The 13910-nt window shown below is 52.4% G+C and overlaps 6 protein-coding genes across 6 annotated transcripts; 3 read left to right on the forward strand and 3 right to left on the reverse strand.

Annotated features, from left to right (window-relative positions):
- Nucleotides 1-533: 533 nt before the first annotated feature.
- Nucleotides 534-1727, forward strand: BO94DRAFT_393535 (single-stranded DNA-binding protein). The gene is made up of 3 exons (XM_025607338.1): nt 534-911; nt 1063-1151; nt 1231-1727. Exons 1-3 carry the CDS (start codon nt 622-624, stop codon nt 1293-1295), a joined length of 444 nt encoding a protein of 147 aa, XP_025469171.1. The 5' UTR covers nt 534-621; the 3' UTR covers nt 1296-1727.
- On the reverse strand, nt 1710-3544 carry BO94DRAFT_564800 (pheromone receptor; the record flags this gene model as incomplete). The annotated part of the gene is made up of 5 exons (XM_025614449.1): nt 1710-2386; nt 2447-2930; nt 2985-3173; nt 3219-3321; nt 3347-3544. 5 exons carry the CDS (start codon nt 3542-3544, stop codon nt 2059-2061), a joined length of 1302 nt encoding a protein of 433 aa, XP_025469172.1. The 3' UTR covers nt 1710-2058.
- Nucleotides 3545-5158: 1614 nt separating this feature from the next.
- On the forward strand, nt 5159-6670 carry BO94DRAFT_555285 (uncharacterized protein; the record flags this gene model as incomplete). Its single annotated transcript, XM_025613779.1, has 3 exons — nt 5159-5228; nt 5252-5573; nt 5626-6670. The coding sequence occupies 3 exons, from the start codon at nt 5159-5161 to the stop codon at nt 6668-6670; spliced, it is 1437 nt and encodes a 478-aa protein (XP_025469173.1).
- A 500-nt stretch (nt 6671-7170) lies between these two features.
- Nucleotides 7171-10765, reverse strand: BO94DRAFT_622889 (phosphatase family protein). The gene is made up of 2 exons (XM_025617107.1): nt 10658-10765; nt 7171-10606 (listed from the first exon to the last, which is right to left on the reverse strand). Exon 2 carries the CDS (start codon nt 10401-10403, stop codon nt 7245-7247), a length of 3159 nt encoding a protein of 1052 aa, XP_025469174.1. The 5' UTR covers nt 10404-10606; nt 10658-10765; the 3' UTR covers nt 7171-7244.
- A 216-nt stretch (nt 10766-10981) lies between these two features.
- BO94DRAFT_533595 (Dcp1 family protein) lies at nt 10982-12396 on the forward strand. The gene has a single exon (XM_025611360.1). It carries the CDS (start codon nt 11085-11087, stop codon nt 12129-12131), a length of 1047 nt encoding a protein of 348 aa, XP_025469175.1. The 5' UTR covers nt 10982-11084; the 3' UTR covers nt 12132-12396.
- BO94DRAFT_555288 (bifunctional triacylglycerol lipase/ester hydrolase) lies at nt 12335-13593 on the reverse strand (the record flags this gene model as incomplete). The annotated part of the gene is made up of 4 exons (XM_025613780.1): nt 12335-12396; nt 12476-12726; nt 12797-12981; nt 13036-13593. 4 exons carry the CDS (start codon nt 13591-13593, stop codon nt 12335-12337), a joined length of 1056 nt encoding a protein of 351 aa, XP_025469176.1.
- Between the last annotated feature and the right edge of the window lie 317 nt (nt 13594-13910).

Here is a 13910-nt window from a genome sequence, read left to right on the forward strand (position 1 = left end):
CATGTCAATAAACAGATGCAGGGTAGGTGCGGTGAGCAAAGTTCGAAGGAAGTTGGAAGTCTTGGGGTCCAAGTTAAACCTTGGGAAGGCATGCACTCTTGACGGCTGGAGCTAAGATCTGTGCCTTGCTGCTTCCCCAATGGGCCATAATCTGACGTCTCACAGGTCACAGCTGCACTGGTGCCAACCGATTCGTATCCGAGCGGTTGACTCGCTTGGCAGTTCCCATGCTTCAAAGTTTATGGTTGATAAATGCATGCACCTGCAACATATAAGCATAATCAGAAGTTATTTTCTTCCTGACCAGAGCTTCATGAGAGGAAATCGGCCTGGAGCTGCTGGAAACTCCTTAGAGAAACGCGCATGTGGCGGGAAATCAGAGAGAGGAAGAGGAAGAAAGAGACTACCTAGATACTACGGAGTACAGATAGAGAGTATCTACTAGGAAAGTGGGGATGTGGCGCACCCCGGTTTTCACGTGATCCGTGGCGGTGCCGCGGAGAAGAGAGCTCTCCAACTGCTGGTTGACTCGAATCAGCCCATCCTCGCTATTCCCATTCTCGTCCCCAAACATCATCCACCGTTCTTTCTAGAGGCCAATCCCATTTCAATCGACCCAAAATGTCTGCCTTCATGTCTTCTCTCCGTCCCGCCCTCCGCGCCTCTTCCGGTGCCGCCTTGTCCGCGCGTTCGTTCAGCTCTTCCTCGTCGCGTTCCGTTGCGCGTTTGATGATCACCGGTCGTCTTGCAGCCCAGCCCGAGCTGCAGGCCACCTCGTCTGGCCAGGAGGTCGTCAAGTACACGGTAGCATCAAGCCACGGCCCCAAGGATAGGCGTCAGACGAGCTGGTTCAAGGTTTCGGCTTTTGTTGAAGGAAACCAGCGCGAGTACATCACCAACTTGCAGCAGGGGTAAGTTTAATCCTTGATTCTTATTACTGCACATATGTCTGTCGGTCGTTGCATTTTCAACTCTATCTCTGGGCCTATACATGGGCAGACGGTCAAGATATAGACTCGGCCAAGGCGGTTTTTATGCCCATTCCTAACTTCATCATCCTAGAACTCTCGTGTTTGTTGAGGGAGACGCAAGCATCCGCCAGTGGGAAGACGCAGAAGGCAAGAGGCAGTCGGCCTTGAGCATTGTCCAACGTGAGCCATACCCTTCCACATGATGAAACAATGATCCCAAGGATATTTTGTGCTGCGGGAATGCTAATATTATCCGCAGGTGCTGTCGAGGTTCTTAAGCGTCCCTACTCCGAAACTTCCGCCGAACATGACAACAACAACTAAGATACGTTAATATTATAAGGATGGGATAACAAGCCTGGTAGGACGATGTGTCGTGCTGGCTGCCACGTTGTCTTGAGGACAGTCAGGCTGCCTCACTCCGTTTTACTTGGCTCCACTATGTATTCATAATCTCCGATTTTCAGCCCCAGGCTTTGACTTGTCGGTGAACCCAGATGACGATCAGCCACCTCTTGTTTTGTTTCTTTTCTGGGTCATAGGAATCATGCCTTGTCCTCGTGTAAGATATATCCTCATATCATCATATGACATCCCGCTCTCGGCGTGACCGACGTGTGTGGCTCGTGCTGCTATAAATAGCTCAATTGGACAGGTCTACTATGTCCCTACGGACTGGCCCAGCACTGCAGGATGTAGTTGACTCGTACGTCCCGATACCGTTGTGCTGCATTCTCTCGAGATGATATAACTTGATGTCAGAAGGCTATCGGTAACGTGCAATATAAGTGTTTATAGCACGTTGAGCTGTCTTACGGTACAGTAGCTAGTATTAATCAGATTGTCGGGTACACTTCGAATCACTCTTGTAACCTAGGTCAAGCATCTGTAGTGGCAGATAAGAAATGGACAGATTCCTGGATAAAATTCGGAAACATAAAACAGTGGGTTGAAGCATGGTCCAATAAGAGTGTACAGGAGAGGTACGTATCAAAGGCCAAGACTCACAAACAGAATCTGATGGGTCCTTCGTTTCGTGGCCTTCCACGCATTAAGGAACAAAAAAAGGCCATGGTGGCAGGCATTGTTAGACCTGCACCTCGCTCTCCTGACTGATCACCTGCTTCACCCGAATGTGGTCCCCCGCAAGTGGCGTGGTTCCAATGTCACTACTTCCACGACTCTGACTCACCCCAGCCCAAGCGTTGGTAGAAACCGTGGTTGTCGGCTCGGGCATATGGTGAAGGGCGACCATCCTTTCCTGGCTGGAAGAGGGATGTCGGCTTTGTGAAAACCAGGGCCGTCTGTACCACGACGCCAACTTCGATTGCTTAGCTCGAGACGTGGCACCCTTTTCGATATCACGGTAGACATGAGCGGACCGAGCAGCGTCGACAGAGCTGTTAACGTGTGTCCTAGAAACCCCTTAGAACCAGGTACATTCATCACCATCCATGCATATAAGGTTGTCTTACCTGGTCGTGGTCGTCCACGTTTTATGGAACAGTAGTTTTGCACGGCTACCCGTGGAGCCCGTTGCATAGGAGCCGTTTGCTGTCGACGACTGGAGTGATGTAAAGAAGTAGCCAAAGCCCAGGAAACCCAAGATCGTGCAATACATTTTCGAAGCATCTCTGCCACTCCCAAAGAAGATACAGAACACATATCCCGAAGCAACTGGAATCCAGCGGTCGTAGAAAACATGCCCTCCCGTAGGAACCTTGATGACCTTGTCCCACTCCTGCGAGTGAACCGTACTCCACGAGTATGGGTGCCATGGCTGCGTACGGATTATGTTCGTTGAGACAACATAGGTTTGAACCGGAAGAATGGCCCACAGCATGACAAAAGCAGGGAGGAACAGCCGCATAAACCTCGGTTTGGTCAAGTTACTATTGGCCGACTGGAGTATGTCCCCGAACTGGCTTCGGTATTTGGCAAGGCGATGCAAGACGAGAACTAGCAATGAAATCAGTTACCTTGAATAGAGAAAAGGGAATTCAGCAAGCGTACCACAGTAGTATGCCGCAATCAAACATATGATAAGCGGCCAGATCCATGCTAGCGCAAGGGTCACCCAGCTTTGATCATAGCTATTGAAGCAGCCAGCAATAGCAAAGAGAAAGTATCTACCTCGCTGGTAGATGTAGTGTGTGAGCATGGCAATCACCGGGGCGATCACACAGAACAAGAGGACCATCACTCAATTCCACCAACGTTGTGACTTGGTTGGGACAAGATTTGCACGGCTAGTGTCAAGGACATGGGCCAAATTGCGAAAAATACAGACCAAGGTCCCCGGGATGACAATGTAGCTGCCAATCATGATCTTGGCCTCAACATCGCAGTCCTTTGCCATCCCACCATGAGTCCACGTCGTCCGTCGGCCAAATAAGGGCATTAATGATGTTAAAGAGGTTGAGAACCAGATACCAACAGATGAGGCTGCTTGCAGCGAAGTTTCGGTTCTTCCAATGCAATACTAGGGGCACGATACTGAGAAGCATGGAGATGAAGGAGAGAACCGGTACGAGGATCGCCTCCGGGTAAAGGGGGGCCGCTGTCGGAGCCATTTTGAGCCCTTGATATCAACTTTATGTCAGTATCAGTAGAGCAAATGAGCCTGAATGTTGGCGAAGTTGGAGACCTTGTCGCTTCTTTTTTTCGTCAAGATAGCCAGATTTCAAGATGAGATAGAACGCTTGGGCGATGACGACCAGCAAGTATAAGCCAGGATCATCCTGATGGAGGTAGGAAAGCCATCTGGAGTTATAAGGTGGTGGAGCGCAGGCCCGAATTAGGAGCAACAGCGAGATCTTATTGAGGATGGAACTCCAGAATAGACAGAGTTAATGTGAAGCATAACCATGTGGGGCCTAAACGAGACACCATCTTGCAAGGACTCAAGGTGTACAGAATAAGCAAATTCGGAAAAGAACCGACGAGTGTTGTGGTCTGCTGTGGTCATCGTGGAAGGCGCTGCAGCGGATTCTAACAGCACCGGCCGGGCGAGTCGTCCAGTAGAGTAAGCTTCGGAGTGACGATTACCCTGTCAATGTAGACAGCAACCTGGGCCTTCAATAGACCAGAACACGGCCCATCTGAATAAGGGGCGGTGAAGGAGGTGACGATGTAACGCAATGGTAGTGGTAGTAATGGCAGAGGAAGAGGTGGTAGTGGTGGTGGTGGTGGTGGAGATGGAGAGGACTGGGAACCCCGGCCATTCCTCTTTTGGGTATCAAAGGACTCAGCGCCATCCTGCCACCTCCTTCTTGCGCTCCCCACCGGTTTCACTTCACTCCCCTTCTGTCTGGCCAACCTGGACATGGGTAAAAGGCTCCGCAGAAGCTAGGCAGTGCCACCGTCTTCTCATCTCTTTTCCCTTGTCGCAATTGGACAATTCGTTGCCGAGAAAGCAAGTGTTCCTGTCCCCGTTTATAGTTCATGGAGAGGGACAGGTCTGACCCTTCACAGAGCCCTCAGCTAGGAAACAGACCGGACGAGATTCATACAAATCTAGCGACTTGGCTCCCATTCACACCTCAAAAGCCACCTGATGGGAATTCTAGCCTTCGGGTGTTACCAGGACCGAAAGGCTCATTTGACCCGAGCCTGTGAGAAACACACCGTTGTCCCTCTCAGCTGGCCTCCCAACTGGCCGGGGGGTCAGTTGCCAACTCCGAATTAGGACGGCTGAAAATCAGTCATCTCCTCGATCACTTTGGGATTCATTCCAGCCCACAAGGTCTGAAGCTGGGGTGTTCAGTTCAAGGGGCAGTGACAAACCGCTGAGCCAAATCTTGCACTGGTCACAGAAGTTGGCACTGGCTACCAGTTCAAGTGTTCACCTTTGCAAGACGTGGGTCCCTGTCGTCACTCATCACAGCTACGGGTCCTTCCTCCGCACTGCCTGACCACTTAGCAGGTATCGCGCCCGAGAGATCGTCATTGGGGTGCCGGCTGCGGATCGCGCTCCACAAACCCAGGCTTGCTTTAGGTGGGCAAGGGAGATCTGCACATCACACAGGGTGATTCTTCCGCGTTCTCCCACGCTTTACACCTCTCTCTCTCATTCTCTCTTTCTTCCTCTCCCGTCTCTTTGTTGCTCAACTACCTGATCAACGTTCTGGGTAACGTTCATAGGAGTATGAGTGCCTGTGATCACGTTCTCAGGTGCCTGTTGTGCTATGCCAGAGCTTGTTCGTCCTTCCCTCTCTCCTCTCGAGGACCGCAGCCCTCCCCGCGTTCACCCCCCGGGTCCATGACTCTCCGCCATCGAGGCTCAGCCCGATCTGCAACCATTGCAGAGGGCACAACCAACCTTCGCAATCAGCGTCGCAATTCTACCCTGTCCGACTCGGTATCTGAGGCCCGGAACTCAATTCGGTCATCCACGGACGACATACTTTTTCCACGTGCAGCCAAGAGGAGTGACGCTAATCTGACAAATGAAGAATCGCACTGGCATTCGGCACCCTTGGGTCTCGCCCTGCTGCCTGCTGTTGCCGGAATCTTTTTCCAAAACGGAAGCGCCGTAGTCACCGACGTCACTCTCCTAATTCTAGCAGCCATATTTTTGAATTGGTCTGTCCGATTGCCATGGTAAGGGCACGTGCTACCTTTCCCTTTCTGAGGTGTGCTAAGCATTACCTAGGGATTGGTATCGCTCCGCTCAGGCCGTCCGCCATGCAGATAGGTTTCTCGACGCCACTGATTTGCCATTGGGGTCAGAAGCAGACGGCCGTGCATCCTCGCAGGAACCCCCAGACAATGCGGCAGGAAATGATGATCAAACCCCATCCGACAACGCCGCTGCAGTTGCGGCCAGCAGGGAGCTACAAATACATGAGCTTGTTGCTCTTGCGTCTTGCTTTATTTTCCCATTGATTGGAACATGGCTCTTGCACACCATTAGATCCAAATTGTCGCGCCCTTCAGAAGGGTTGGTGTCCAACTACAACCTGACCATTTTCCTGCTCGCATCGGAAATCCGGCCTTTCTCCCATCTCCTCAGAATGGTGCAGGGGCGCACCCTCCATCTCCAGCGCATTGTCACCTTATCGTCTGAAGATGAGGAACGCAAAATAGATGTGCTTGATCTCGCGAAGCGCCTCGAGGAACTCGAGGCCCACATATCCGAGGCGGCCGCAGCACGTCTTTCCGCCAAATCACCGAATCGGGCCCAACATTCTGCGCAAGACCCAGAGGTCGTTCAGTTGACGGTCACTCAAGCAACCGCGGAAGTGCGAAAAACCTTCCAAGTAGACATCGATGCTTTGAATCGGGCTATCCGACGCTACGAGAAACGCACCGCGGTCTCTGCCTATCAAACAGATTCTCGCCTTCAAGCCCTGGAATCTCAAATACACGACGCTGTCTCCTTGGCAGCAGCAGCCCATCGCACGAGCACCCGACATCCCCGAAATCTTCTGCTCACGCTGGTCAGTTGGGTCTACGCAGCCTTTCTCCTACCCATGCAGTTGTTCATATCCTTTGCCAGTCTCCCAATGCACGTGTCAATAAGCTGCTTTCGCTATTTTAAAGACATGCTCTTTTCAATATATTCTCCATCACCTAGACCAGCAAAGGACAAAACACCACTGAACAAATCGCGGTCACCCAAACGGTCAAGACGAGTGTCTTCTCAACAAGACGCTGTCGACCGCCGTCCCCTCGACCCGATTGAAGAGACTAAATAACCTCGCACAACCCCATACGGACTTGATTTTGATTGTATATATACATAGAACTTTAGAGGGCGAATGATGAGTTCTATCAACCATCATGGCGTCTTTGATATTTTTGGTTTTTAGCTGATAACCTTATGCAGAGGGATTTCTCTACTACAGCATGTCCACTTTCGGGGTTTGAATGGGAAACTTTTGGCTGGAATTGGAGCTAGACTAGGTATACTTCGGGAAATGCTGATAATTTGGAATCAAATTTGGTTTAATTTCGGGGTTTTTGGCTGTGTTCTGATAAGTTTCCTATATGATATTTCACCATGCCCATGCTCTCGTCATAGAATTCTGAAGATCCAATCTTGCTGTTATGAATGCCTTGGGTAATCTCTCGGGCAATATACGTCGTGGTAACTGTTCTATGTTACCTAGCTACGTGGCTTAGCAGTCAGTACGTTCAGGCCCATATCTGCATGTACACAGACTGCTAATACGACAAACAAGATCAGAGATCCAAAGTGGAATTCTATACATTATAATAACACGGAGACTACACAATATACTCTTCCTTTCTTAATCCATCCAAGACTGCCTAAGAAACACCTCCCGAAGGCCCCTTATTATCGACCCCGATTGTCTTCAAAAACGGCTCAACAATGCCTCGTTTTCTTTCGTCCAAAGCGCGCCGGCCTTTGTCCTTCGACGGAACAGGCACTTCGGCTGAGATGAGGACGGATGCAAATATAGCTGCCAGAGCAGTTTCAACGGCCTGACGGCGGATGGCCATTGGACTAGGCGGGGGTTCTGATATGCTGGAGATGGAGGATGTGAAGGTGCGTGTCTTACGGCGGAAGCTGTTGCTTGCGATGAAGGCGGAGGGCGCAGGCTGTGCATCTTCGGACGGGTTCTGTGTGGTTACGCTTGGTTTCGGTTCGTTACCGGACGATGCGGATAGGATGGTTGGGGGCCCGCGGTTGTTGGGAATAGATGAGGTAGGGGCGACTTCGTTGGCGATGCGGGCCAACATGAAAGTGACAAAGGTGAAGGAAACGCTGTGTGCAGGCGAAAACGCAAGGTTCTCCAGAACCCAGGCCTGGGAGTCTTCCCAGGATAGAGGTGGACTTTTTGTTCTCTCCCGGGAGAGAATCTGCTGGTCAAGATTCTGCCAGACAGTGGCAGTGACAATGCCGTCTTTCAGGGACCGGAGAAACACCAGAAGCGTCTCGCTAAGGATTTCAAGACGCTGAAGGGAAGTTATTTCCGGGGCAAACACAGAGCTGAAGTCACTGTTGGTGTCGAGTGCTTCGCGAGCACATGATAGTAAACGCGACCGGTCGTCTTTATCTCTTAAAGTCCAGGTCTCAGGCTCGAAGGGCCATCCGAACCCAAGGGGCTCTCTCATCCATGGCGGTGTATCCTCCTCGGCCTCACTTCTTGTCATGCTCCATTCGGCAATGGCACGTTCTGACGTTTCTGATATTGCTTCAGTCAGGCGAAACAGCTCCCGAGGAGCAGATAAAGGCACACCCGAGGTATGCTTCTGGTCTTTGGAGGCCTTGACTGGCGTTAGGCTGCGAGCACCTGTTTCAGGCATGACTGTGAGTTCCTCCAGGGAGCGGCCAAAGCAGGTGGGCAGCCATTTGCTGTACGCGGAGATGAAGTGATCTCGGCCGCCGGCAACTCGAAGGACGAGGATTTCTTCAAGGCTTAATTGCGCGTCATTGAGCAAGCGAGCCAGTTCGATATCACGAACGCATGCTGTAATCTCGATGTTAGCGAGTTCCCCAGGGTGTAAGGTACATTCGTGCGATGGAAGCTCCTGCTTTGACCCGGATTCTGAGTCGGAATGATGCGGCTGGTCGACTCGGTAATCCAGCCAGGAGGGTATTCTATTGGAGGCATCTTGTTCCGGCTTCTCCAGTGTGAAAGTTGCAGGCACACCGCTGGTGTTGGCGACCGTCAGCGACCTGGTAACAGGCACATCAAAAGGCACATCACCAAAGTTCACAGCATTAGGGTCTTCACTTGTTGGTTGACTGCCGTGGTTGTCCACGACAACAGTGAGTCCAGGTCGGGACTCGTTTTCAACCTTATCCAGCACCCGGACCACCTCCTGGTGTACCTTGGCTTTCATCTGCGGATCCACTGAGTCAAATGTCAACGTGAATGCTGCAGCTAGAGGCTTGTGATCCGACGACATGATCCCTTGGTACGATATGTAGGATTCAAGCTGTAGGGGGCTATCAGCATCGGCATCTGACTCGAATGATGCATCATCGTTTGAATCCGCATCCGGATCATATTCTTCTGCACTGTCCGCGCCGTCCACGTCCGGATCATAGTCGAACAGGACACTGTCATCAGCGACGGCCTTATCCAAGCCCCTGGCCTTCATCTCTTCGTCGCGTTTCCTGGCCTCCGCAGCTTCTTTAGCTAGTTTTTCGTATCGCAGTTTGTCATGACGGGATCGGTATAGAATACGGTCACACCAACTGGGCCCTCGATTCTTTTCACTTGAATCAAACCTCGCAACACTTCCCACGTCGTATTTATATGTGGGTAGGAACGTGATCGGGCCCTCTCGCCATCCCTCGTGGAAGGCCTTTTGTTTGTCTTGCTGCAACCGAAGCTGGTCATGGGGGAGTAGTGACGAGATGGTGGTCTGTAAAGACGCTGGATCTGTGTGAGGATCCACATCCTCGTCTGAGACGGCCGGGAAGGGGCTGTCAGTGCCCTCCTCCTGAGTTGCTGGGCCTCCCTTCTGGTCCCCTTCGGCTGTGATTTGCGGCGATTCGGTACCGTTCTTGAGCTCACGCTGAGTCTGATGTTTATTGTCGTATTCATTCACTGTATGCCGGGACAGGACTTGTCGCACGTCATCCCCTGGGATATCCTCCAACCGATAATTGAGATCTCCAAACCAGAACCCAAAGTCCTCCTTTCCTATGCTCTCGGCGGGCTCTTCTCGAAGTGCAACATTGGGGTCGATAGGCTCAAACCTGGTCCTTCCGATAATTTGCGAAGCGTCCCAGTTCCGCCGTTCGAGACTGTTCTTGTCGGACCCGGCCGCCAAGTGACAGTTCACAAAGACCAGGCACGTCGTTTCACCAAGCATCAATCGTGTCGCAACAGCACCCTTGTTGCCCATATACCCCAACAGACCAGTGCCCACACTAGTGCAGCTCACGAACGACACCTGATCGACAAGAAAGGGCGCGGCGTATACTAGCTGTAGCAAACCCACCAGCTGGGTCTCCGCGACAAGATGATAGCCCGGTGGCAGGGCTTTCTGAACCGCGGCTTTCCACCGGTTCGACGGTGCCGGATCAACATAGGGCCTCAAGGCCTCCGCGGGTGATGAAACATCTACGATCTCCTGTAGACCGAGGACGTAGAGGCCAATCTTGTCCGGCGCAATATCAGACAGAGTTTCATCATTCCCGGGCTCGTGCTCTTTATAAATAGTTTCCTCCTGGGTGTCGGAGACCCGCAGTCCGGATATTTGCTCGCATACACCTTTCCGTTGTATAAACCACTTCCCAATGTCCTCCTCGGTGCCTGGAGTGGCAGCCACGTTCCAAGTACCGACTTTGATGTAAATTGACTGCTGGTGGGTATACTCATCCTTTCTTGCTTTGACGGCCTGCGGAAGCGAAGAAGGATCGACGGAGACGTCCGGAGAGCTCTCGTTATTGCTGGAGGAATCGCCTGGGTAAAACGCCGATGCGAGCTGCGCTGTGCCGGAGGCCATATTGGGGGAGATGCACGCTTATCTTCAGTCGCGCGATTCCAACAATTTCTCTCGGGGTTATATATATCGATCGGTGGGGTGGATGACCGGCGGCTAAGAGTTCACCTGGAGTAGTCACGCGGCGCGGAAGGTAGGTATAAGACCGGTCGGGAAGTAAGGTGTGGCGATTGCGACCATGAGGGTATGATGTCGCAAATAGGGAGCTGGTAGTTGTCAAATGGAACCCTCGCAATGGATGCAGGAGAGATACAGACGGTGCTGTGCTCCAGAAGCCGATCGGATGCAACGGAGGGGTGGGGATGATGCACAGGTGTCCGGGACACCGGCTATGACGCCCGAATTGGAGGCTCTGGACACCGCGAACTGCAACGTCGCACCGGGCTCGGCAGGAGATTCGTAGGAAGGTTCAATCCGATACCCCGGAGGACTGGAATTGCACGAGGGAGACGGAAGAGGGGGGGTGGGAGATGGAGGTAATGGGGATGATTGAGGGTGCTTTGGCAGGTCGAGTCCAGACCGCGCGGGGTCCCGACCGCTTCCCGAACGGAGCTGTGCTGCGACTTCATCCTCAAGCTGCAGCTCTCCCTTCACTTCCCCCTTCACTTTCCCTTCTCTAATCCCTCGCTTGCTCGCCCTCTCTTCCTTTTAGGTGTCTCCTTCCAGTATATAGACTTCCTCACAATGACAGGCCGCAAGCCTCGCCGACAAAACAACAACACTAACAGTAATAACCACCCCCAGAGCTACAATCACAACCACCGTCGCCATCTCAGTCAAGGTGCCCCCCAGCCCTCCGACTACGAATCCGACTTTCAAAACTACTTCTCCGACACCCAGCAACTTCCCGACCAACAAGAATCCTCGATGCCCCCTTCGCTCCGTACCAACGAGGAGTTGAATCTCTCCGTCCTCCGCCGCCACAACCCCGCCATCACCTCCATCCTCTCCCTCGCCCAATACTCCGTCGTCTATATCTTCAGCCCATCCTCCCGACAATGGGAAAAGAACGGTATTGAAGGCTCACTTTTTGTCTGCCAACTGACACAAGGCACCCTAGGCGAGGAGCGATACTGTGTATTCGTTCTCAACCGACGGGGTCTGAATAACTTCGATCTTCTCCTCACCGACGGCGACAATGTCGAGATAACCGAAGAATATATTATCCTCAAATCCGACTACAACCCCGACAACCTAGACACGGGAGGTGCTGCGGGCGATTACAACAATAACAACAATAGCGGCAACGGTACCAATGGATCTAGCAAACCCGGAAATAACAACACCAATGTCCGCATCTACGGTCTCTGGATCTATTCGGAGCCTCCACCTAATTCGACGGCCGAGACACGCACCATAAACGCTCAGATGATTCGTGAATGCGCTACTCATGCCGGGCAGAGTATGAGGTTGGCGCGCGAACGGCTGGAAGCGACACACCAGAATGGTCTGCACGTCGCCGCCGCCGCGGCATCCGTGACCGCGCCTCCGCTGCAGGAGGTGCAGTCGAGTGTGCCGATGGGCCGACAGATCTCACTCAAGGATCTCTTTGGGCAGCAGCGGACGCAGGATGATGAGTGGAGTGTACGGGCACATCAACTTGGACCGGGCGAGTGGCAGCAACCGCCGCCGGTGGGGATGCCTAGCGCAGGAGCAGCTCCAGCGCCACAGCAGGATGTGTTGGGGGATCTGTTTCGGAGGGCTGGGCTAGCGTATCAGGGGGGTCAGTAGTGCAGCGCTACTGGCTCTTTGACTCAATTGTTCCCTGATGATCTTCATCACGAGATATGCCCGAGGCGTAACGTGATCCCGCCAAGAGATACCCATGAGCTCCTACTCTTTATAGAGTGCTATATGAAACCTTCGTCCATTAATCCCTGAACCCGTGGTCTTTAAGCGTCTAGTCTATCATCCCAGCCACGCAATTCCGGTAATCAATCAGCAACAATATCCATCACCATCCCCGCCACCTTACTCGCCGTAACATCACTATGACCTATACACCCATCCCAGATCAGCATCCAACCAACCACACCCCAATATGCAAATCAAAAGACTAGGGGATAAACACTCACGTAAACAAAACGCATGCGGCAAGCCATCCTCACAAACCACCATCTTCGGACCCTTCCCCTCCCCCTCCCCCTCCCCCTTCCCTTTGGCCTCAATAATCTCCTCCCTCGTCTGCTCCGCAACCCAATGATCATTCCTCCCAAAATAAAAGAACATTCGAATCAATGGCTCTTCTGCAGACGAAGATATCCCCCAGACATCATCGGCCCATTTATCCGCCGAGATGGTTCGCATCTCGTCAGCGGCCATATGTCTTTTTCCTTCCTGTTAGCCTGCACACTAGCCTAGAAAGATAAAGTGCATAAGACGGGAATATAACGTACAAAGCCTGCCTCACACCCTTCTCACTCTTCAAAAACGCACAGGTCGTATCAACGGCCTGGTCTGGCGGAGAGGCCATGAAACCTTTTACTAGAGCACGGAGCGCGAACTCCGGGAGAAGAGTGGTGAGGATCCAGGCTAGGAAACTTACTACCAGTGCTAGATGGGGGATGAAGTAGAGCAGATTCTATGTCCATGTTATGTTAGAGGCAGGAAGAAGAAGAAGAGAAGTGATACTTACAGTCAAATGCTTCCCGGATGGCGATTTAGCAATATCCATAACGGTAGGGAAAAGCATTACACCACCGATGATGTCGAAGTCGATGGGAGCAGAAGAGGAGGCCGATCGTTCGCGATGTCTCCGAATCACCTCCATGGCGATATAAGTGCCCACGGAATGGCCCATAAGGATCACGCGTGGTTTGGAACTTGTCGGTGTGGTGGTGTGTGTGCCTTGCACGAAGTTGTCGAGCCGTGTCTGGATGAAACGGATTTGGTCTTCGACATCGTGGTAATGCTCTGGGGTTTGGGGGTGCTGAGGTGATACTTCGAAGCCTGCTAGGCTGTGGCCGTGGATGTGGAATGTATGGGGTTCCCTCTGTTTGGCACTGAGGGATTGAAGCTTGTCGGAAAGGAGGGTGAGGAAGGGATGGTAATAGGAGATTAGACCCGGGTTTCCAGATATAAAATAGACTAGGACTGGAGGTAGGGGCGGATTGGCGGGTGTTTGTGGCGGGGATGGGGATGTTGTGTGAAAGAAACTGTCTGGAGTGACATGGGGCTGTAGGGCTGGGGACATGGCTTTAGCGTTTAGTAGGCGTTGTGGTCGGCCCTGGGGTACCTGGGGATGGATGTAGATATTGAGTTGGCCGACCCAGGGCGCTCATTGTCGGCGTCGGCGGGACTGGCCGGGATGGAGGTCCCGATGGAGTTTGGACCCGCATGCCGATCGTCTTATCTATATCAATATATCTACAGGTTGTTGAATAGGTGGTCTACGGCGGTTCAGAAGCGACATGCTTGGGTTCAGTGTCCGAATCGAAGAGGTCAGAGATCAGAGATCAGATTATAATGCGGCGACAAGTATGTGCAAGTTGGCCACTCCATGTCCTTCAT

This window comes from Aspergillus sclerotioniger (genome assembly GCF_003184525.1).
Source record: "Aspergillus sclerotioniger CBS 115572 chromosome Unknown BO94scaffold_9, whole genome shotgun sequence".
Lineage (NCBI taxonomy): Eukaryota > Fungi > Ascomycota > Eurotiomycetes > Eurotiales > Aspergillaceae > Aspergillus > Aspergillus sclerotioniger.

What these genes read in the sequence shown, in the direction of transcription:
- BO94DRAFT_533595 (XM_025611360.1), top strand. Translation starts at nt 11,085, where the DNA reads ATGACAGGCCGCAAGCCTCGCCGACAAAACAACAACACTAACAGTAAT.
- BO94DRAFT_622889 (XM_025617107.1), bottom strand. Translation starts at nt 10,403, where the DNA reads ATGGCCTCCGGCACAGCGCAGCTCGCATCGGCGTTTTACCCAGGCGAT.
- BO94DRAFT_393535 (XM_025607338.1), top strand. Translation starts at nt 622, where the DNA reads ATGTCTGCCTTCATGTCTTCTCTCCGTCCCGCCCTCCGCGCCTCTTCC. An exon ending in ATCACCAACTTGCAGCAGGG is followed by an intron (nt 912 to 1,062) that starts GTAAGTTTAATC and finishes TCATCATCCTAG; the next exon opens with AACTCTCGTGTTTGTTGAGG. An exon ending in GGCCTTGAGCATTGTCCAAC is followed by an intron (nt 1,152 to 1,230) that starts GTGAGCCATACC and finishes TATTATCCGCAG; the next exon opens with GTGCTGTCGAGGTTCTTAAG.